The following is a 24,966-nucleotide window of genomic DNA, read 5'->3' on the forward strand; positions in this document are numbered from 1 at the left end:
TTTTAAAAAAATACTCAAATAAGTAGCAAAATTCTATGCAGTATTTTTACTTCAAAATATTCCATACCCTCTTTTTGGAACAAAACAAAATTAAAATAAAACATAAGAAAAATACTTAGATTTATATGATACACTTAAAGGCTGCACATCTAGAGCTTTTGGTTTTGTATATTCTAGAAATTCTAGTTTTATATAAGCACCATCACGGTTTACTCAGTCCTCAAGTTTTCTGTATTTTTAACAAGAGGGATTCAACATATGAAGGATGTGAGGTAAGAACATGGTAACCCACAATTTTACTATTTTAAGAAATTAGAAATTTTCTGCTGCACAATCCATTTTGAAAGTCGGAAAGCTGATTTTTCACATAAGACTATACATGAGGGATTAAAAAAAAAAACGGTATGCGTTGCTGTCTATCTGGTGCTGCATAAATCCGCAATTCAACTCAGCATTCGACCATTCTGACAAAACTTTTCTTCATTCCATCTATGAAGTAGAAATAGTGCGTGTACTGTGAGTTGGCCGACTTCCTTTCTTATTGTTTTTAAATCGTTATTATTACTAATTACCAGCAGTGACGGGGGGGGGGGGGCTTGCGAAGGATAGGGGGGCGGTCTTTCGGACTAAGCTTGTTCTCCAAAATTACGGAATGTCTAAAACAAACGAAATATCTATTAGTCATGCCTTTACTCATAAACTTTAAGCTGCCGTCAAATAAAAATTACGAATGTTTAGAAAAACTAAACATTAGTAAGAAAAAAACCTTCCAAAATACTTTTCTAAATCCGCCACTGATTCTCAGTATAAAATGATCTTCAAGGTTGTATCCAGAAGATTATCGCTAAATATATAAACGAAACGAAATACAGTATTAGTTATGCCTGTACTCATAAACTTCAAGCTCCTCCCAAATAAAATTAGAACATTTTAGAAAATGAAACAATCAGAGAAACCCGTCCCAAAGTACGTTTCTAAATCCGCTACTGATTATTTGTATAAATTAGTATTCAAGGTTGTATCCGGAAAATTATTGCTAAATTGTTGCACAGCTACAGTATAACAGAAATGTGGAAGTACGGTTAGACGGATATATTGAAAAACGTACGCTTTGACGCATATATAGAAAAACGTAAGTTTAACTTTTGCGCTAGAAGCTAGAGTACTAAGCTCTTAGAAATGAAACACAGATGACAAACTGAAATGATCCCGAGAAGAAAAAAATGTCGATAACTCAAAAGTTAAAAATAAAGTTAAATAGCCTCTAAAATTGCCCTCAAATACTACATTCTTTATGTTAGCTTTAATTCGTAAAACATGTGCTCCATCCACCTTGATGGTGAATTTTAGAGCGAAATATGGCATTTAGGTCATGGAATTCTTATCTAACTATAGAATATACTATAAGAAAGCTATTTAGATAGAAAAATCATGAAAATGAAAAAAGCCAAAATTCTCGTTTTTTTCCCAAAAAAGCCGGCTTTTTATGTGAAAAAAAACCATCGATTCAAAAAAACCGGCTTTTTTGCATCTCTACTCTTGACAATTATATTAACAAGTATGTAAAGATGAATACAACGTATGTTTATCAGGATTCCTTTGTGAGTGAGTCGGCAGACGTATAGCATTTGCGGCCAAATAGTCCCGGTTTCGAGTTTAAATGGAGGACAATTTCTCTCGGATATAAGCCGAGAAGCGGTTTGGATTCCGCTTTAAGCTTACGTGACTCCTTCCAGCATGACCCGGTTGTTGCATAATAACACGAAAGCGACATAAACTTATTTCTGTCCATATGTGATATAAATACATAATGCAAATTTTTTAAACAAACAAACAAAAAAAAAAAAAAAAAAAAAAAAACTGGTTTAAATAAGAAACGGGTTTAAACCCCAAAAAAGTTTTTTTTTTCTTTTTTGGTTTTATCAATAAAAACCATGGTTTTTGCCAACCCTGCCCTGTAGTATGTATGATACAGGCACACGAACGAACAAATGTAGATCGAATCATCCCACGAGCCTCAGTGACGTCCACCAAATATATTAATTTAAAACAGACATAATTCATATTTATAAAATATATGTTTCAAAATGTCTTATACCACATAAATATTTTCCAGTGTAAAATAAATGTTTTTTTCGTTGAAATTCACTTCCGATACTTTGTGCGTTATGGGAATCTCCCGAGCACTTGTTGCAAGACGGTTCTTTCCAGAAAATTAATTTAAAACAATTAACGAAGATATAATTACAGCAGATTTCAGATGAGAAGCGGCATGGCCTTGAGTTGGCTTTACGCGGCGTCCAATTGGCTTTGAGCGGTGTTGACAATTCGCGACAAGCAGTTCTGCACGCTGACTTCTCGCGCTACTGCGAATCTTGACAATAGCAGAGGCGCTTATTAGAAATATTGTATTAGCACATTAACTGCTCACTTTACGAAGTAGAGGAAAGAATTACGAACACATACGTGAAAACTACATCTTTTTATGACAACTGGTTGTCATGATACACGCTTTGAAAGGTTTCCATATAAAACAATTAGTAAAACGAGCGTTGAGTCCCGTCTAATTTCCAGTGGATTTTTCTTCGATTTGGAAATGGAACTCAACTTTTATTAAAGGATGATCAGGGGTGTAACCAACAGGTCGTTCTAGGGGAACATTACTTTCAGGGGGAGGAAAGCTTTTCACACATTAAAAACAGAACAAATGACCTATTTCAGAATATGAAAGCATTTTAACTCACCATGTATACTATACACATATTATGTTTTCTCGATGCTACCTTAACAAAAGACGGATCTTGACAGTACTGAAGTTGAAAAGCGGATTGTAAGAGATAAATCAATAAGCTATTCATAAGAAAACAAATGCTGTTTCTAGCAGTCTGTTTATCCGACTTTGTGTTTATGTAGGTTAAAATACTAAAGGGAAAAAACTCGAAAAAATATCAACTCAGATATTATTATGCAATAATATAGTAGTGAGAGATCCTGGGGGGACTGAGGGAGCCAGGGCCCCTCATTTTATTTGTAAATTGCAATATTAGGCATAATTTGAATGCAATTTGTCTTAAAATCATCATATATGCTTTCTGCATCTGAATGCACCCCCCCCCCAATTTACAGAGAAATCAGCGTCCTTGTAATTAGATACAGAAACTGTATTGATGATGTTTTCTTTTTTCTTTTTTTTTTTAAATCGTATTTTATTATAAACGTTCCTAATTTGCATTAACTATTAAATAAGTTTACTAAACATATACTAGATGAACCTCATTTCGGGGCTGGAAATAGTTTGGAAAGTCAAGGCCCTCTTTTCCCCCGTTTCTACACCCTTGAGAATAGTAAGCGATCGAATTAAATAACAAGCCTCTGCAATTTGATTCATATATATATATATATATTCGATTCCCGGCGGGAGCTCATGTGGAAGAACAGAAGGTATGGGACATTCGTAATATTGTTTTGAAATTGCCTTCATGCAAGATTCTTCCTTATTCGACAGAAGAAACGCAGTATGATTTTTTTTCTTCGTTTCAATACCTTACGTATGTGTGGCCAATTACGTACTCCTTCTTTACTCCTCTAGCAGGGATGCAAAAGCACCAGGCGTCTGAGTGGTGTCATAAATTATTGTAACCCAAAACAAACTCGACCATATCGTGTTGCTTACGAATCAGATGGATTGTTGTTGTGAGACCTCCATCAAGTATAAGAGTATGTTATTATAGGAACAGACATGGAAGCAAAGGAGCTGATTGTGTGTGTAGGAACGCAACTTCTAGCATAAACAGAATTCATCAGTGTCTGGGTTGCTTTCTTTCGTGGTAGTTCATTTGTTCTCCAAAATTATAGTTGACAATGTCTTTAAGGAAACCCAGTACAAGTGCGGAATTTTCTTTCTTTCTTTTTTTTTAAAGTGCAACAAAGTTGTAATGGACCTGTTTGATCCATTACAGCATTTTATGTGATTTTATCTGTGCGCGCCCATTTTCCTCATATTAACCAAATTTAAATGTTATTAATTATTGTTAATGTTGAATTTGTGTCATTATATCAATCTAATCTCCAAACTAAGAGATGACATGAAATTTATCTGCACCATTGAAATGTTGGCAAAATTGATAGTGAAATTAATGCCTATTTTTATTCTTCTTCTTTGACCCTTGAAGTTCGATGTTTGTATGTTAGAAAAGTATAGTTTTGGCATATAAAATGGGTGATTGAAGTGTTTGTGATACACACATTTTCTTGTAAAGTTGTAACTATAGTATATATTTTGTTCCTGGACATAGTGTAGTGTTGTAAATAATGTCCAGCTAAATCTAAACGTCCGGAATCCGTAAGGATTCCGTGAATGGAGTATATTCCTTTCTCTTAATCTTACATTTGATGTATATCATATCAGGAACTTCTATTTAATTCTGAATTAGCTTAAAAATATGGCGATAGCAGTCTGTAATGTCGATTCTCAGGTGCGGATTCTATTGTACGAGTATAATGCGGAGACTTTAAATTGATATCTGATGTGCTTTACGTTGTCAACGGAGATCATCTATGAGATATTCTGCGACGAAGATTATTAATTATAATTGATATAAATATTTGATGAAGTGAATAATTGAATAAAGATATGAAATAATATTGTTAGATAATTATATATTGAATAAATGATGATTCTCCTTAGGCAATTGATAGCCAATGACGAATATAAACATGATTTGTATGTCACGCATTTTCTTAAATGTATCTTAAGCGCCTCACCTGTTATTATTTAATCATAATTCGTATTAGAAACTGCATACGCCCCTTAACCTAATTGGAGCTAAATAAAAAGTGATCCGTTGTGTCTAAAGTTGGTTGAAATATTTTATTTTCATCTTTAGTAGATTTGCAACCATAAGTATTCCTGATATGTTATAGTGCTTTCTGTTTTCTTCTCCTGGTGTGGCTTTCCTGCGTAGTGCAACGTATCTGCAATCTACAGTCCGATGCTTGCAGCTGATGAAAGTAATCATTTTGTGATTTAACATATCATCAGCCAACAAATATAAGCAATCCAGAAAGAGAGGGCAGTACAAAATTGGCGACCGTTGATCCAGGACTCAGAGACTTGTGTGGAGAAGAAGTTTCGTGCACGACGGAGTGAGAAGTAACCGAGGAGAAAACAAGACCTATTATCTGAGAGGAAGGAGATATCCAGGAGCGGATGAATTATGTGATTGTGGACAAAATATGTACATAATGGATAACACAAAGGAACAGAGTAAAGTCAGAACGCATGCCTGCTGTATGAATAAGACGGTATCAGCTAAGGAAGGACGCAAAATAGTGGCGTCTGTAATATGTGCCACGTGTGATTGCATTTATCACTGTAAATGTATAAACATGTCGTACGAAGCATTGGAACAATTGATTTTAAAAGAAGAAGCTTGGGTATGTGATCGTTGTAAGAATGAGAAAATGAATGCCGATTGCGAAGAAGAAATTGTGCGGCAATTTGTTTTGAAAGAAGAAGTACCACAGAAAGAAAAGTACCCTTACCAACATGAAATAGAAGCAAGGTTTGAATCTATTAAGAGACTCTTAGCAATTTTAATTCAACAGTCAAAGAGTAATTTAAATGAGGAGTATCAAACCCAAAATGAAAATAAGAAGGTGTGTGGAAACATTCAAAAGAATCAGATAAGCGACGAAAAATATTTTGAAAATATGGGACAGGTGAAGAATGCTGCAGACACCTTGCACATTGTACAAATGGAGGTTTCTCAGGAAGAACCTAAGGTAATACCTGGGAAACTAGCTGTTTGCTGTTTTTGTGGTTATACTTCAGCGTATTTGAATCATTGTCAGAAATGTAAAAGAAATCTTCCTGCAAAAGTGAAAATCATTTCTGAAAATGATCGTAATGGTGACAAGTTGAAAGATGAAATCTCATCAGAGAATTGTTATAAAATGTCTAATGGGACGGACGAAAATACCAGTGAAAGTAGAGAGATAACTACGTTGGCTAATATAAAATCTAACCTTTCGAATCCAACCAAATGTACTCGAAGCAAAGCTCGTGAGGAACCAGTTTGTTTAACGCCCTCTTCAGAGCAAGAGAACTCAAGTAGAGATGAAAACTGTGAATCAGGAATGAAATGTAATTCTTCTTTAGATAAGGAACACCCAGTGACTGAGTACATCAATGAAAAGGAGCAAATTATTACGGATAGCTGTGATGAAGCTAGTTGTACCTATGGGCGACAGCAAGTTAAAGGAAGTTGAAGAGAATTAGGTATGGAAAGAATGATTGGAGATGGATCCGCGCCAGGTCAGTTTACTTTATTACAGTGTCACAAAAGACGAATAGGATCATATGAAGTAGAACCAAAAGACAGAGTGGTTCTGTCGTCGGAAGGTGCAACCGATATTGCGTATGAATATGAAAGCGTTGACATTAGTGTTGCTTTTAGTAAACAAGACGATACTCAGAAATGCATTACGTTGTTACCTGAAAAATTTCCAGAAGATAGTAAAGTTATCTTGAAACAAATATATGAAACTCCTAAACCTCTTGTAGAATTCGACAGCAAAGAAGCAAATGAAATATTTGTAACAGCATCATCAAAAGAAGTACAACAGGTATATAAGAAAGCAAATGAAAGGAGAAAAAGAATGGAACTAGTAGAACACCGAAAGAAGAAAATGAAATTTTGTGGACTTGAACGAACAAAGGATGGATGGATGTATCTGAAGAAGCCAAGAATGGAACTAGTAGAGCATCGAAAGAAGAAGAAAATGAAATTTTGTGAACTTAAACGAGCAAAAGAGGGTTGTACGTATCTGAAGAAGCCCGGACGGAACAAAGTGATGAAGAGGATAATGCATACTGCGAAAGCAAGGAAAAAGAGAATAATTTGGCGGTGTAAACGAAATAAGATGAAAGAGAAAATAAAGAAAGTACGGTGGGTGAATAGCTCCAAGAAAGTTAGTCACGTGCGCCAAGATGTATACAAAAGAAAAAGAAGAAAGAAAGCACGTGAACTCGAATGGATGAAAACCTGGTTTCACGTAAAAGAACTGCAGAACTGGAAATTTCGGAAGAAACTTTGTGATGTTACTCTTTTGAGAAGAGGTGATAGAACTTGGAACTTAGAACTTAGAACTTGGTAGCTAAGAGAGCAGTTGAATAATGTGTTCAACTTGCTATCCATTTTGCTAATCATGTGTTGAATGTTGTGATCATATAATTCAGTTTCTTTGTTGTTTGTTAGTAAGATTGATGCGACGGGTAAGTAGGAAAAAGGATACATTAGTGTTAAAGAGTTGAGAATCTGTTGAATGAGTATCTATAGGTAGTTCGTTCAAATTTATTGCTTTCAGAAAAAAATATATTTTTTTATTTGAAGACGGGGCAAACTGTAATGGACCTGTTTGATCCATTACAGCATTTTATGTGATTTTATCTGTGCGCGCCCATTTTCCTCATATTAACCAAATTTAAATGTTATTAATTATTGTTAATGTTGAATTTGTGTCATTATATCAATCTAATCTCCAAACTAAGAGATGACATGAAATTTATCTGCACCATTGAAATGTTGGCAAAATTGATAGTGAAATTAATGCCTATTTTTATTCTTCTTCTTTGACCCTTGAAGTTCGATGTTTGTATGTTAGAAAAGTATAGTTTTGGCATATAAAATGGGTGATTGAAGTGTTTGTGATACACACATTTTCTTGTAAAGTTGTAACTATAGTATATATTTTGTTCCTGGACATAGTGTAGTGTTGTAAATAATGTCCAGCTAAATCTAAACGTCCGGAATCCGTAAGGATTCCGTGAATGGAGTATATTCCTTTCTCTTAATCTTACATTTGATGTATATCATATCAGGAACTTCTATTTAATTCTGAATTAGCTTAAAAATATGGCGATAGCAGTCTGTAATGTCGATTCTCAGGTGCGGATTCTATTGTACGAGTATAATGCGGAGACTTTAAATTGATATCTGATGTGCTTTACGTTGTCAACGGAGATCATCTATGAGATATTCTGCGACGAAGATTATTAATTATAATTGATATAAATATTTGATGAAGTGAATAATTGAATAAAGATATGAAATAATATTGTTAGATAATTATATATTGAATAAATGATGATTCTCCTTAGGCAATTGATAGCCAATGACGAATATAAACATGATTTGTATGTCACGCATTTTCTTAAATGTATCTTAAGCGCCTCACCTGTTATTATTTAATCATAATTCGTATTAGAAACTGCATACGCCTCTTAACCTAATTGGAGCTAAATAAAAAGTGATCCGTTGTGTCTAAAGTTGGTTGAAATATTTTATTTTCATCTTTAGTAGATTTGCAACCATAAGTATTCCTGATATGTTATAGTGCTTTCTGTTTTCTTCTCCTGGTGTGGCTTTCCTGCGTAGTGCAACGTATCTGCAATCTACAGTCCGATGCTTGCAGCTGATGAAAGTAATCATTTTGTGATTTAACATATCATCAGCCAACAAATATAAGCAATCCAGAAAGAGAGGGCAGTACAAAGTGAAGCTCGAAGAATTATTTTTTATGTTTACAATTTTTGGAACTCATAATAAAAAATTTACAAAAGTCAGATTCAGACAATGGCGAAATATTAATTGACATAGACGATAGTGAAAGTAGTGTTGAAGACGAACGTTTAGCAGTTCCTGTGGAATAAGTTAATAGATAGGTTATTCAGTTGCTATATATACTTCTAGGATACACAGCCAAAATCTTTGAGTTTGCTGGAATAGTATATTTACATTGTGAATAATGTTGCCAATGTATGTGTAATAATCTCAACTAGAGGAAGAGCGAGACGGGAAAGGGGAGTCCGAAATCCGGCAACACCGCGCGGAATATCGCACAGCATTGGCTACTGCCCGTGATGCTTTACATCTGAAAAACACAATAATATTTTATAAAGTAAATGTTTAAAATATTTTAAGTGAAATTAAATATCTTCCAGGATAAAACAGTTTTATTGTTGAAATATTCAATTCCAATGCTTTGTGCGTTCAATTGGAGGAATTTCCCGAGCACTTCTTTCGCGTTTTTTTTTTTTTTTTTCATTTCATTCTTCGAAAATGCAGATTTCATTACTGTACATTGAAAGTTCTACTAGTATTTAGCACTTGAAATAGCAAGCTTTATGTTGTTTTCGGAACTCTTAAATTTGACTAGAATTTTTAGGCTATTGCTGGTGTTGATTCTACAGAACGCTTATTCGAAGAGTAGCAACAAATAACTGAATTAAACTGTTGTTGTTGGAAAACCAAATTCTACTGAAGAATACTTGTGTTATCATTACGAATGCACTACATATTTACTGCTGGTATCGGCACCTATGGCCTCAAACCCGTCAAACTTATGAGGGACAACGTCCCTCGGCGTCGTCGAGCATAATATTCACGGAAAGTACTACAAGCAGGCTATAAGCATAATACATACATTGTTCTACAATTGTCTCAGGCTAAGGTGAGTTTTTTTTTTCTTATTCATTTAGTGCATTCAGAACCTTAGAAAGATCTTACGTTTAATATTGTTGTATATCTTAACTTGAAAGCATCTAATTCACTTAAAGAAAGTTTAAAATCTGGTAAAATTCAGTTTCAATGTGATCACCTCAGTTGTACCAATAATGTACTAATAAAAAGCTCAAAAACCCAAGTGGGTTTTATCAAGTGGACCCAACCCGAAAAAACCCGGTGTTTTTTTTGGGGGGGGGGCTGGGCCCACTTGGGCAAACCCTGTCGCGCATTACCGTTCCTCATGAACATTTATTTCCAAGCAGAGTACTGAATTTTACCTGTGGTGTGGTGCCTAAACTTGACCAGCACCAATCCCGACTCAACTGGAATATATCCCATGAATTTATTTATACATTCCTATTGTAAATCTGCACCTCTGAAAATAAAACCTGCAAATCTTAAACCACACTGATGTCATATTAGAATGTCTTTTATGCGTTTTACTGAATGGTCGTTTTCGAACCATATTTTCTTACAGTTATTTGATTTTCTTATAGAATCTTCATCTATAAATATTCTACATGTAAACTAACCTTTAAGTGTATCGTAAAACGCCATATTTTCTCAGTCAAATTTTTATTCATTGACAGCCTTATCCGTTTGTTACCAGTATTTCCAAAATATTGCAAACCGAATATAGCACCTTACTAAAGACTCAATTGCATTCTCAGGCACTAAAGGACGGATTGAAAATATAACCTTTGCAGTAAATGTTTGTTTACAGCATGTATGTTGATATTTCTGATTAAGTTCTTTGCAACAGACGAAGTGATTGGTTAAATCACCACAGTAAACAAAATCTCATGTGATTGGAGAAACACAAACGAAACTTGTGTCTAACCTCTTTCTTCTCAAAATGAGAATTTCATTCGTTTCGAGAAGTACATTAGGGCTTCTTTCTGCTGTGGTTTTGCGTAATATCATCGTAAATTTTGCGTTGTACTGCGATCTATCAATGTGCAAAGATCGTTAGGGGATTTAGCAGACAAACAAAGAAACATAACTAAAGGATGCAAAATTGTGAGCTAAGTCTACAAGGCAAATCCTATCCACTTATTTATACGTTAAATTCAAAATAATGTTTTAACTATTCTATTTTGTTAGTATACGACTTACTTTACAATGCGCCGTATATGTAAGCGAGGCTTTTACAATTTAGACCCTTGAACAACACCGTTCAGGCTAGGCATTCATAGCCTTTTCTGTAGCAGATGAGAATGGGCGGAGATACAATCGCATTGTCATCGCTCTTACAAGGGACTATGCGAACAGTGACGGCTAGATATTTATGAAAATTGGTAGCTATCGTGACTAATTGCGGTTCCTTAATCATCATGGTGATATTCATTCGGTACGGAAATACCTTTTTTATCCTATATAAATAATACATATACAAAGCAGTGACGGATGAGGCTGTACCGAGTTATACCCCAAAAACACCGCAAAGAGGCAGAAAATTAAAAATGTATGCAGGTAACCTGATACTTACCGGAGAGGGAACGTAAACAAGAACACAGCACTATATATTGTTCAGCGTAAGCTCTAAACTGCGATAAACAAAGCCACGTGAAACTAAATCTCGCTGATTTGCTGTTGTCCTACCGACGCTTGTACTCCTCCGCAAAATAGTTCATGTGATTGCATTATTACTTTTACTATGAAGCTTCATATAAAACTGCTATATTATTATAAATGACAAAAATATAATACGGATTATCTAATAATATTGCAATCGAGTGTGGTTAATGAAACAATAGAAATAAACACTAAGCATGCGCAGTAATTATGGCGCCAACTCAACTGTGGACGGGTTTTCTGCTTTTAAAGTCTGAAAGATGACTGGCATGAATCCCGATTCCGTGAGTGTTGTGGTGAAACACCAACAAGGCAAACCTTTACTCACTAAGCAACAATTGTTTACGAGCGAAATTCAAATATTTTTTTTTAATCTTTCGAGTTTATTTTCTTTCTTTTCTGCTGCTGCTGTAAGTATCTGGACAACACGAGACAGTATTGTCAAAATGCACGTGTATAATTTGCTCCTCCCCGTGGGGAGTGGGAGTGATACATCACTAGCCAATCGTATTTGTGACAAGCGGAAGGATACAAATATTTTGTTTACCGGAGTTTAGAGCTTACGCTGAACAATGTATAATGTAATGCAAGCAGTGTTGACATCTAAACTCAAACTTATAGTTTATCAAATAGAACATATACCATTTTATGGCATTAAAAGAACGCATAAAACGTGAAAGAAAATAATCGAAATGGGCGTTATCAGTGTCGCCAAATAAGGAAGATATGTGGCTCTAAACTTGAAAAATTATGGGATCAGTACAGAGAAACGAACAAATGTACAACAACGAGACTGCAGAAGGAGCAAATGTAAAGTAGGTAGTAAACTACAGTATGTACAATATCCAGTGACTAACGGGATTGATACAGGATTCATCCAAAAAGAGCACATGTTCGAGTAGCCGTAGAAAGAAAAAGTCCCATGTGACATAATGAAGAAATGTGAACAGGTAGTCTTTCTGTAGCGCAGCAATTTCAACTGCGTTTGTGTGGAATCGATATCTCGAACCGTTTCTGAGAGCTTTAAAACAAACTGTTTTGGGGTCGCAACACTGTGTAAAATCCTTCATGCCTTCCACACAACAGAAACGACGATGTAGCACTTGAAACGAGTACAGAAAGGCTGAGGCATGAACGCTAACGAATCTGTGGCAAGAAAATACGTCAGAATCGATTCGCAAAATGAATGACCTGTGCTAGGTGTCAGTCGAGAGTACAAGAAACGTTAGCGTGTGTGACAACAATGAAGATGAAATACACTACACTAAGGCTACCAGTAATATATTGGTGCAAAATATTTTAACATAATACACCAAGACATAGAACAGAAATGTATAGATACAGTATTATAGCAAAATACCTACATTTCTCGCCTTAACCGCACACTTGATATGAATTATCAAACTATGAATTAAGATTAGCGATCCACAATTACTCGGGTTACCAATTTTCATAAATATTTAGCTGTCACAGTTTGCATACGTCCCTTGTTTTTAGAAAGAACTATAGAGCAGTACACAAATTCTAAACGAAGCCAGATGAAGCTGACTATGGCTAGTCTACATGAAGTTTTCCCAAACAAGCATAGCGTTTAGGGGAGAAAGAGTAGTATTTCGCACTATTTCTGTTTCGCCACAGAGGCAATGGCTTTCAGGAACTAGTTTTAAACTGGGAGGCCGAAGTACGAACTGTCTGGAACAGAAACAAAGCAGAGGAACATTACCATTACCTTTCAGTAACTTATACATTCTGACAAATTATTATAACACTATCATTATAGATACTATTAATACACGAAGTGAACTATCATGGTCACGTGGTCACTTGTTTATTTCAGTCGTAGTTGCCGATGTCGTGGTGTTAACATTCGCACATAAATGGGTCGTCGGCTTCGGAGGCCCATCGTTAGGAGTGTTCGGTGCAGTGTGTGTTCAGACTAGTGTTGTGAAGGCCTGGGAAAAAACGGAAATTTTGGGTAAAAAAGTTTTTCCGGTTTTCCCGAGCTTGGAAAAAACGGAAAATTTGGGTAAAATTGAAATTTTCGAATATTTTATTATATTATGCTTTCAAAATAAAATCTATTTTGTATTTCCTAGTTTCGAGAATAATTGAGTACTTATGTTTCTTGTATTAGAATAGGAAAATTTTGTGCACAACTCATCCAAACACTTTAAAGTTAGCACCGTTATAGAATGGAGTTATGGCTACCAAAGAAACTAAAATATAATCCTAGTTATATTAATTAGTATAGACGCATTAAAATTATCTTGAGCAATCTTATGAAGTTCCCCCTTGATGGCAGGGAAGTGTTAAAAAACAGGGCCAGAATAATTTTAGTTAATATGTTAAATTAAACATATATTTTACAGAAATATCTTCCTTGTTCTATGTAAAATTTCCGGAAATTTTGAATCCATTAGAAAAAATCATTTGATCGGAAATATTGGCAAAAACAGGAAAATATAGTTTAAAAACTATTTCTTGGCCTGATGCTAGTAATCTTACTTGCTGTACCATGTCTGAAGCATATACAATGTATTTCGCTAACGGAAAAATACTTAAAGCAACAGGTTTTAATTCTACTTTTTAGTTTTCTGATTTCTGGTAAAATCCCTCTCGAGTAACTCAAAAAGAGAGGTGATATTATTTACACATACACAAAAACGAGTAAATTTGAGCAACGAGAAATATATTAAGTGATATACGGAGTTCATTGAAAAAAAAAACCCTCCAAACAATGAAGATTCATCTTAGATTATAGAAATGGTTATCCTTCGTTTTCATTATCATTTGGACATGAAAGAAACGCCTGAGATATATACAACCCCTATATACAACTATGTGATATTGGAATATATAACTCGTAGGGTATGATGCTTTACTTTTTCAAAAATTTCAGTATTTTTAGTGTAACCCTAAAAATGTAATAAAGAACTAATGGCTATGTTTCTTTTAAATATTCAATTAGAACTGGACAATTTACACAAAATTTGGAATCGACCAATGAAAACGGCGATTCTAGCACTTAGATATGGGTTGAAGATCTTATTGTCGAAAGGAATGTAGAGAAACAAATAAACTTTTCTTTGGGGACAAACATATACGCGTAAATCTAGTATTTTAACATATAGATAATAATTGGAATAGTTTTATATTCGAGTGGTATTTTTTAAAATTCACAATATTGAAATTTTTGAACTTACATTTTTCACGAGTTTGAAAAAAAAAGATATCATTACTAGTAAAATTAACCTAACCCAAACATTTTATTTTTTTTTAATTTTTCCGGAAAGAAATAAGAAAAACGGTTTTTCACCAACAGGTTCAAAATTTCCGGAAATTTTACAACACTAGGTCAGATACACTTGTACTTTGCCCAGTATTGAACTCCGATGTTAGTTCCGACGCAATTCGCTGCCTGTCAGTAGGAGGGACCCCACTATATGCAGCCGAGTCAGCAAAAGTTTTTGTGACGTCATAGGTCAAAGGTCAATGACCTTGGCCCGGGGTCAATGACCTAGGGGTACTTAGTACCACCCCCTCTAAAGTTTAGCAGGGGTACCTTGGTCCACCCTAAATTTTGGCAGGCGTACATAGGACCACTCCTCTTAAATTTTGGAAATTGCCAAATCTAAAAATTTGGTGAGGTAGCCAAGGACCATAGTATGTACCTCTAGTAGTATTGGGGGTCTATGTCGTTCCCTTTTATGAGTAAAAAATTACCAAAAATTCAAATTTCGGGAGTTTTTGACCTAATTTATCCCCTTTGATGAGGTCTTATTACCCTATATAGTTATATGGGCGTATACAGGGATCCATTCCCTTTCATAAGACATGGGTATATTGGTGCACCCCTTGAAAATTTTGGGAGGGGTACCTTGGCCCACCCATTAAATTTTGGAAAATGTCAAATTTAAACATATGGTATTATAGCATAGGACCCTAATATGTATCATGATAAATTTGGGAGGTCCACATCGTTCCCTTTAAGGGGTACAACATTGCCAAAACATAAACGTAAGCAATATGTAGTACCACGTGTTTGGTTTTGACCACTGCCTTCTACATCCGTCCGCTCCCTCTAAGCTGCCTGCTCAATCAGCCAAAAAATGCGTGTACCGTTCATCACGAATTCGCCACTAGGTGGCAGGTCCTACCATGGCATTCTACCGTTTGACAGTCAATCCTGTTGCGTTGCAGTTTGACATCTGTACGTACACAATACATGCTAATTAAAAGAATGTAAAGAAATCTAAATGGTTTGCGTAAAAGTTATAATATGCGGTAGTCATTGAAGAAGTATAAAAAAATATTTGTTCAAATAGAAACACATTTGTTGATGTTACGGCTGAGGCACTAACATGAAAATACGCTCAATCATATATTGGCCTAAATACAATATATATAATTTTATGCTTTCGTGTGAAGGAACTCCGATGCTATAAGCAAGAGTGCCGATCCTGGGGGGCGGGGGCCCCGGCCCCCCACATTGTACTTATGAATATGCGATATTCGGTATAATTTGAATGCAATTTGTCTTAAAATCCTCATATATGTCTTCTGCATCTGAATGCCCCCCTCCCAAATTTACTGAGAAATCGGCGCCATTAACTATAAGAGTAATTATACAGGGTGGTTCAAAATTAGGTACACGCCTACACCCCTGCATTGATCAGGTATACCCTCTAACATTCTAGCTTATAGGTTCATTTGTTTCGGTTGTTCCGAGCTTAAGATATAAGTACAAATACATTAAGAATAAATAATAAAGAAACTAAGTCTACCTTATGGATAGCAATAAGAAATGATATAAAAAGCAATGGGTTGATCAGTAAGTTACTGTATACCTACTTTTGGGCCACCCTCTCTCTCTCTCTCTCTCTCTCTCTCTCTCTCTCTATATATATATATATATATATATATATATATATATATTGTTTTTACTCTAAGCCAAATTATACATTGTTTTAGTATTAAAATTAGTGTTGCCCACGATACGAGACAGCAGCTATGAGAAACGAGATGACAAAGCTGTCTCACAATATAGCAAGAGCTTCTTGAGATGAAGTAGCTTAAATCTTGTCTCGAGAGCAACAATATCCAATATATACAAGTGACTATCGTTTCTGACTGTGAAACTACAGTAGACTTCCAAGCTATGCAAATTGAATACTATATTGAAGACATGGAGTATAGTCTTGGGACTGAATCGATTACTGAGAAACGTTTCGCAAAGTCTCTTATCATTTTTGCTATATGAAAATCAACATTGAAACTGGACGTAGTACTGAATTTCTTCAACTTCCAGTTTTACTGAAATATAGGGGTGCAGAGGTTATTTCCCTGAGACCATGAATCAATTTCCGAAAACAGTTTGTGGCTATCTATCACCGTTTTGAGTTATAAGCTTTACTGTTGAAACCGGAAGTGGTCGATCTCATCCACTTCCGGCTTAAGTAGAAGGTAGTCCAAGGAGACGGAAAATATTCCTGGGACACCGAATCGATTCCCGAAAACTGCATGTCGATAGCTCTTGCCGTTTTTGCTCTGATACCTGTCAACCGAAGGACATAGCCGTTCTATAAGACTACCAACACTTATACATAGTATAGTTTGGAAGTCTAATACTGGAGAGATCTTTTTCATTTTATAAATCCTCGTCAATATACCTCATTGTTCAACTCATCAAATGTGGAGTATATAGTTAGTTTATTGACTTAGAGAGTTTCGTATATGCAACTGCCAAAGGCTTGAGGAAAAAAAAAAAACAGAAAATCTAGTATCATTCATGTATACCCCTATTAATGTTCTTACGTAGTTCATTATCGGATGGTATTTCATGAAATAACACTCCATTATATTCCAACTTGGCTTTTCTTGCTTTGCAGAATGATACCCAACAATATAAGACCATTTTCTTTTCTAAACTATTGGAAAAGCGTGGTCATTCCTATGCAAACCATAAAGATTTACTTACAAAAATGGGCAGTACGTGCTGCACTCTAGCGTCGAAATTAGAAAACAAGCGTTCACGCGGGAGACAATGGTTTTTGAAAAGAATGAACAGGCAGGTAAGTGAATCGAGGAGGCGGTGGTTTGACCTAAGTTATCCCCTTTGATGAGGTACTATTATCTTTTATGGTTATATGGTCATGTATATTGGTCCATTTCCTATCATAAGACATGGGTATATTGAGGCACCCTTTTAAAAATTTTGGGAGGGGTACCTTGGCCCACCCCTTCAATTTTAGAAATTGTCAAAATTAAACATTTGGTATCATAAATTGGACCCTAATATGTATCATGATAAATTTGGGAGGTCCACCTTGTTCCCTTTTAGGGGTACAAAATTGTGAAAATATAAACGTAAGCAATACATTGTACCACGTGTTTGGTTTTTGACCTAATTTATCCCCTTTGATGAGGTCTTATTACCCTATATAGTTATATGGTCATGTATAGGAGTCCATTTCCTATCACAAGACATGGGTATATTAGTGCACCCCTTTCAAATTTTGGAAGGGATACCTTGGCCCACCCCTTCAATTTTGGAAATTCTCCAATTTAACCATTTGGTATAATAGTATAGAACCCTAATATGTATCATGATAAATTTGGATGGTCCATCTCGTTCCCTTTCATGGGTACAAATTGCCAAATTTTAGTACAACCACGTGTTTAGTTTTTGGACCAATTTATCCCCTTTGATGAGATTCTATTATCTTATATGGTTAAATGGCCATGTATAGGGGTCAATTTCCTATCATAAGTCATGGGTACAATGATGCACCCTTTACATTTTTGGGAGGGGTACCTTGGCTCACCCCTTCAAATTGGGAAAATTTCCAATTTAAGCATTCGGTATTATAGTACAAGGCCTCAACATGTATCCGGATAAATTTGGGTGGTCTACCTAGTTCCCTTTCATGCGTAAAAAATTCCCCAATTATAAACATAAGCAATATGTTGTACCATGTGTTTGGCTTTAGGCTCAATTCATCACCTTTGATGAGGTCGTATTAACATATAGTTTTATAGTCATGTATAAGGGATTAATTTCCTATCATAAGACATGGTACATTGATACACCCCTTTAAAAATTTGGGAGGGGGCCACCCTTAAATTTTGGAAATTGTTTGATATAAGCATTTGGTATTATAGTATAGGACATCAATATGTATCACTATAAATTTGGGTGGTCCACCTCGTCCCCTTTTATGGGTAGAGAACTACCTAAAATCAAATTTCGAAGGTTATTGACCCCCTTTGATGAGGTCTTATTACCTTATATGATTGTATGGGCATTTATAGGGGGCATTTATTTCTATTTTTTTACGATATAGATACATTAATGCATCCGTTAAAAAATTTGAAGGAATACACTGGCCCGCCACCTTAAATTTTTGGAGATTGCCAAATGTAAACATTTAATATAGTACTATAGGACCCTAATATGTATTAGTATAAATTTGGATGGTCCATTTTGTTTCTTTTTATGGATAAAAAATGTTAAAAATTCAAATTTTGGAGGTTATTGACCCCTTTGATGCGGTTTTATTACCTTATATGAATATATGAATGTGTTCAGGGGGCTATTTTATTTCTTAAGATATAGGTTCATCGATGCTTCCATTTTAAAATTTAGCAGAGGTACATTGGCTCACCCTTAAAGTTAGGAAATTGCCCAATTTGGTATAATAAATTTCGTTTCCTTTCATGGGTAAAAAATTGTCACAAATATAAATGAGCCCTTTGATAAGGATGAACGAGTACAGAGGTTTATTACCTTTATATTTTTATATTCCCTTTTAACTTGTGTTGGGGTACATAGAATCATTTCTTAAATTTGGGAATTGTCAAATAACAAGTAGGTGTCCCTCTTATGGACAAATAGTCAAATTTTAAGGTTATTAACCTATTTTATCTTTCTTGATACGGCTTTATTATTGAATGAGTACACGATTTATTACTTTTTTTCATAAGACACAGGTATATTTGTGTACCAATCTTAAATTTTGGGAGGGGTACATTTCTTATTGTCAAATGAATAATTGGTAGTTCTTCTTAGAATTAGGTGGCATCTCATTCTTTGGGTAAATCATTGTCAAATATTCGTATGATCACGTGATCTGTTATTGACCTATGATGGGATTAGCAGTCCACAACATTGGAACATTGAAACTTAGTAGGATAATTTGAGAATTGTCAAAATGAAATTACGTCATTGGTTTTGATTATTCCAGCCAAATATATACGTGGGCAACATGATGTATCATGTGATTGAATAGTGTACAGGAATTCATTTCCTTTTCAAAATTCGTGGAAGTTATCAAATAACACGTTTCTAGACAACAGTTGGTTCTGCTAAGATAAACAATTGACCTAATTGAGATCTAACTACAACATGTAATTATATGATTAATTCTAAGACTTAGGTATATCGAGAGAGCTATTCTTTAAATTTGGGAATTGTGATAAACAAAGTTTTAGTATGAGGGGCAAAATTTGAAACAATACTTTGAACTTTAGTTAAGCTCATAATCTAAGATCATTGGTGGTGGTTGAATTAACCTTGAGTTTTCAGAAATCTGATAGGTGCCTTAATAAATCTTATGACTCATAGACGAAAGGCAATACATGCTTCAACACTTTGAAATTTAGTCACAAGGTGATGTAATCTGACACTGGCAAAGTTATTATTGATGCAATTTGATTGGCTGATCACTATCTTTCATGCAATCTGATTGGTTGATCACTATCTTTCGTGCAATCTGATTGGCTGATGATTTTCAAATCTTTGCTGCATTCAGTTTTAAGTTTTGTTTAACATTTAAAAATCTTGGTTTTCTTCAACATTTTGTACTCACTGATAAATATGATCAAAACCGTTTATTTGTTAATCGAATAGTTAAAAACTGGATAGTTTGACGGTTAACCGTGAAACGTGAAATTATTTTAGTTGAAATTTTGGGTTTGAATAATTTTTACTTTGAAAATGTTTGGAATTTTTTTCAATTTTTTTTGAAATTTTTTGTTTGAAAATTTGGTTTGAAATTTTTTCGTTTCAAAATTTTTGTTTGAAAATTTGGTTTGAAAAACAAAAAAATTCAAATGAAAAATTTCAAACCAAATTTTCAAACAAAAATTTGGAAACGAAAAATATTTCAAACGAAAATATTTCAAACAAAAATTTTCAAACAAAAAAAATTTCAAACAAAAATTTGAAACAAAAAATGTTCAAATAAAATTTTAAAGTAAAAATTTTTCAAACTCAAAATTTCAACTAAAATAATTTCAAGTTTACTATCCGTTTACGTCAAACTATCCGGTTTTTAACTATTCGATTAACAAATAAACGGTTTTGATCATATTTATCAGTGAGTACAAAATGTTGTTATGCAAAGGGATTTAAATGTGTTCAGGTGACTACGAAGACAGCTTTTCCCTCTTGACTGTGATTGTTCCGTTCTCCTCCGACAATCGGCATTTTGCTACCTTTTTTTTATATGAATATAAAGATCAGAAATCAAATTTTCGATGGTTGTCTATTTGCGTCTGTTGCTTTACTGTAAAGAAACATGAAATCTAAGATATTTTTCCCTCGAAAATGAATAAAATTTTTAGTTTAACTTTTCACGATTATGTCCTTTAGGCTAAAGGAGGCAATGATTCATTATTTTATAATTAATGATTGTATTCTCCATCGCAAATCAAACGCGGGACCAAGTGTATCAAAGGCACACACGCTAGCCACTTGGCCAGTGGCAGGACTTTTTCTCCTCCGAGACATTATTTAATAAATATTAATATTTTGAATGATATGTCGTCTTTAATCACTAGGAATTACCGTAAACTGGAAAAACTATTGAATTTGATGCTGAAAATACCTCGAATATAGGAATTTGCCTTTGTGACTGATAGGAGTGTAGAAAGAAAGAACAAACAACTAGATATTTCTGATATTACCAATGTTCATTTTATTTGATTTGATTTGTTATTCATTCTATACATTGTACTACATGTACGTTTGACTATTGAATGTTCTCTATTTCAGTTTTTAACTGTAACGATGTGTTAAATCTGAGAATTTGGTGAAAACAAAATTAAGGAACTGATTAAGCATAAAATGAGTAGAATTTTTTTTTTTTTACGTAATAAGATTATTATTCTTTCAGTGTCAAATTATTCCCTAGATCAGCCCTGCCCACGGCGAGCAGATAGTGGAAACTCTCCTCGTGAACGCTCACGAGCATTCTACGGGCAAATACCATTGTTCGTGCTTCGTGGATCTTCGGGTTTCGTCCTTAGAGGAGCGGAAGTGTTGTCAACCTTGGCGGTAATCACTAGCTTACCAAAAAAAAAGTATGTATGGTAAATGATTGCCATTTAGTGTAAAGTGTTTTTTTACAATGTGGTAACCGTTAACTATAGACAATACAAACTTGTAACAGCAATCGAATGATAAACTATATACGTTCCTTTTCTTCTTTTTTCTTTCCTTTTGTTAAAGAAGGATGTGGGTTTGTTATATCCGAGTGTGGGTTTGTTATATTATGTTGTTTCGCTTTTTAGGAAAAGAGATAATCTGTTGATACGAAAAAAAAACTGTAGCACTTGCTTGTAATTATCTAAGTATTATCTCCAGAAAATTTGCTTATGCATGTATGTGTGTACGAATAGGCTTAGCAAGGGGTTGGTTGTGGAGATTAAAAGCCACTATTACACTATCAATAGGAAGAATAGTATTTCTTACTCCACTTTTAAAGTTACTTTGATCGCAAAGAATCAAACAAAATATTAAGAGAGCCAAAAGAAATTTTCCATTTTTAAGAGTGACCGTTAGTGAATGCAATTAGTTTTTTTTTTTAACAAGGAGTGTCTTTTTAATAAGGAAAAATGTATTGTCCCTGGCTGGTTGCTTGCCGGTGGCTTGTTAAAAGTGAAAAAGAATGTTAAATCATTTCAACGACTGAAGCTACACGCTTGTCTTTCTTCGATAGTTACTGACTGATTTTGAAAGTCACAATGTTGTAGGCCTACTGTAATAGCGTAGGCCTACTGTAATAGCGTAGGTCTACTGTAATAGCGTAAATTCGGAAGGAAACGTTCCAACTGAATGATACGAACAATTATTCCCAATGTCTTGAACATGAAATGTGGGTTGCATGGATAACGCTTAAAGTAGGCTGTACTGCACTGGAATTTCCTTCCGGCAAATTAGTGTTTGGTCGGAACTCAGTTCTTCTGTGTAATTGTCTCTTAACAACATTTGAACATTTCTTTTAGATAATAATAACTAACTCTATGGCCTATGGAACCCAAAGGTTCAATGCCGCGTTTACAAAATATTTCCACTAACTTCTGTCCTTAGCCAACTGGATCCAGTTTCTAGTCTGTACTCTTATTTCTGCAAGATCCATCTTAATATTGTCTTCCCATCTACGCCTAGGTCTTCCTAGTGGTCTTCTTCCAATTGGGTTTTCAGTTAAAATTATGAAAGCGTTTCTAATTTCTTCCATTCTGGCTACATGGCCTGCCCACCTGAGCCTTCTACACTTAATAACCCTAATAATGTTAGGTGAGCGGTATAAACTATGCAATTCCTAGTTATGAATTTCCTCCAATCCCCATTTTCATCCCTGTTTGGTCCGAATAATAATAATAATAATAATAATAATAATAATAATAATAATAATAATAATAATAATAATAATACGCATTATTATTATTATTATTATTATTATTATTATTATTATTATTATTATTATTATTATTATTATTATTATTATTATTATTATTATTTTCAACCTCCCGTAGTTCTGCTGTCAATCTAGCAACAAAAGGCGTTTACAACTTAGCAAACTTGAGGCGAGTGACAAGTTACAGACCGAGTGCTAATGTAATACAACGTCACGAATTGTGTAAGCAAGCTAAAAAGGTCTGAAACAATTCGTTTCCGATTTTTGCAGTCGTTTTTACGTCTGTAAGATGACATGTTTAATATTAGTTTCTTTTTTTCTTTCTTTCTTGTTCATTTGTTAGTTACTTCAACGCTAACTAACTGTAACCTCTATCATGCGTCTTCCTCGACCAAAAAACGTACCAATTTTATTTCCTGCAGTGTTTTCGCGTCACTGCTTTCGAAATGGGGAGGGGGAGAGCACACCTGCACATTTCACGCTTGCGTCTGCTCAATGCTTATCATCGTGCGAATTTCTGGTCAGGCTTGGCCATAGGTTTTTTGCCATCATGTGTGGTTGGCAACACTTATCGGATGCAGTGGAAGAAGCGAAGCTAGCAGCACCTGTGCTCACCTGTTCTTATCTTCGCTCGTGCTCGCTCACGCTTTGGCTCCGGGAGCCAATTCATGGACAGGCCTGCCCAAGATTATAAGTTACTTAGGGACATTGATTCGATCACAGCTCGCGTCAAGTAGACTATATGATGAACAATCACTATGTATCGTCGGTTGGCTGACATAACGACGTATCTCATTTTTTACGTAAATTTAATTATTGGTCTCTGAGTATATATATGGGCACTCTACAACACCTGACGAAGCGGCGTAACCCAAAACGCAGAAACGCAGAAGTTACAGCACTTTAAAGTTCTGACGTATCTCCGATTTGAGCAATGTTCCGCCAGACGTAACGCCCTATCTCAAGTTACGTCTCTTTGTCAGGCAGAGAAAATTTAAATTAAGTTTCAATATAGGCGTATCTCATAGCATTGCGGTAGTAAAAGAAAGGATTACACCAATCGTAGGCTTCTAGTAACAATAGTTCCGGTAGAAAAAGAAATGCTTTATTTTCTCGGTCGTCATGGTGTAGGTATATATCATAGTATAGTGGTGGTAACATAAAGGAATTTATCAATCGTGTCGTTTGAGCACTAACAAGTGATCTCGTATACAAAAAGGAGTTTTATTTTTTTATTACATTTTTTCTTTCTGTTTTCAACTTTGAGTACACATGTACTCTATGACATTGAACTTCATTTTGCGATTGCTGTTTGCATCGTTAAGATGGTTGTCTTGGTGAAGTGGGAAGACGGCAGTGAGAACGTCGTTAGTTCAGAGGAACTTCGACCAATAGGAAGAGAAAAGGTCACACAACTTGGGTCAAAAGTTAAATTTTACTAGCCACAGGATAGAAAAAGGTGCAAAGGGACAGTTATTGAAACAACATGCGAATCTGTATCATTTGATGAAGATGTACCTCTTTCTGTGATTGCAAACAAATTGGAGCGCCGACGGTGCGAAGCTGAGGACACCTCTACCAGCGATAATTTCTCTGATGAGTCAATAAGTGATCCTGATGACCTGATTACAATCCTACATCACGTAACTATAACGTCTGCGAAAGTTGCAACTGCAAGGACGAGGTATTTTCAAGTTGTACCCGTTGCGAAATATTACTTTGGTGGGATCATTTCATTAATGATACAAACTGTAAACATCACACTACCAAGCATCGTGTGTTATTTAAAAAGGGAAGTAACTTTGGCAATGCAAACAAAAGTTTTTTCAAATGTAAACACCAATACATGCGTTCCAGAAACAACAGCTTCACCTGAACAGTTTCAAATAGACGGTTCTCCAAAAGAAAACACGATCGCGGCTATTGTTCGAGGTTCGAAGAAGGAACGAAATCTTTGAGTTTTACGTCACAGATATGCCGGTTAGGCTAAAGGAGACGTGATTATGAGAAATGAATGAAATGGTGGAATGAAGAAAGTGGGAGGAAACGGGAGAATTCCGAGAAAACCCACGAGTACGTTGTTCGTCTACCACAAAGTCCACACGGCGCGAGCTGGGATCGATCCA

At 35.0% G+C, this 24,966-nt stretch overlaps 1 protein-coding gene across 1 annotated transcript in view; it reads right to left on the reverse strand.

Annotated features, from left to right (window-relative positions):
- Positions 1-10,360, reverse strand: part of LOC145685217 (ADP-ribosylation factor-like protein 2-binding protein) — a 49,887-nt gene extending 39,527 nt beyond the window's left edge. The window contains exon 1 of the mRNA XM_081757579.1: positions 10,100-10,360. Within this exon, the coding sequence (XP_081613705.1) occupies positions 10,100-10,124 (25 nt within the window). The 5' untranslated portion in view covers positions 10,125-10,360. The remainder of the gene's footprint in view (positions 1-10,099) is intronic.
- Positions 10,361-24,966: the final 14,606 nt, after the last annotated feature.

This window comes from Thermobia domestica, chromosome 1, assembly GCF_964235325.1.
Source record: "Thermobia domestica chromosome 1, izTheDome1.hap1.1, whole genome shotgun sequence".
In the NCBI taxonomy this organism is placed as follows: Eukaryota; Metazoa; Arthropoda; class Insecta; order Zygentoma; family Lepismatidae; genus Thermobia; species Thermobia domestica.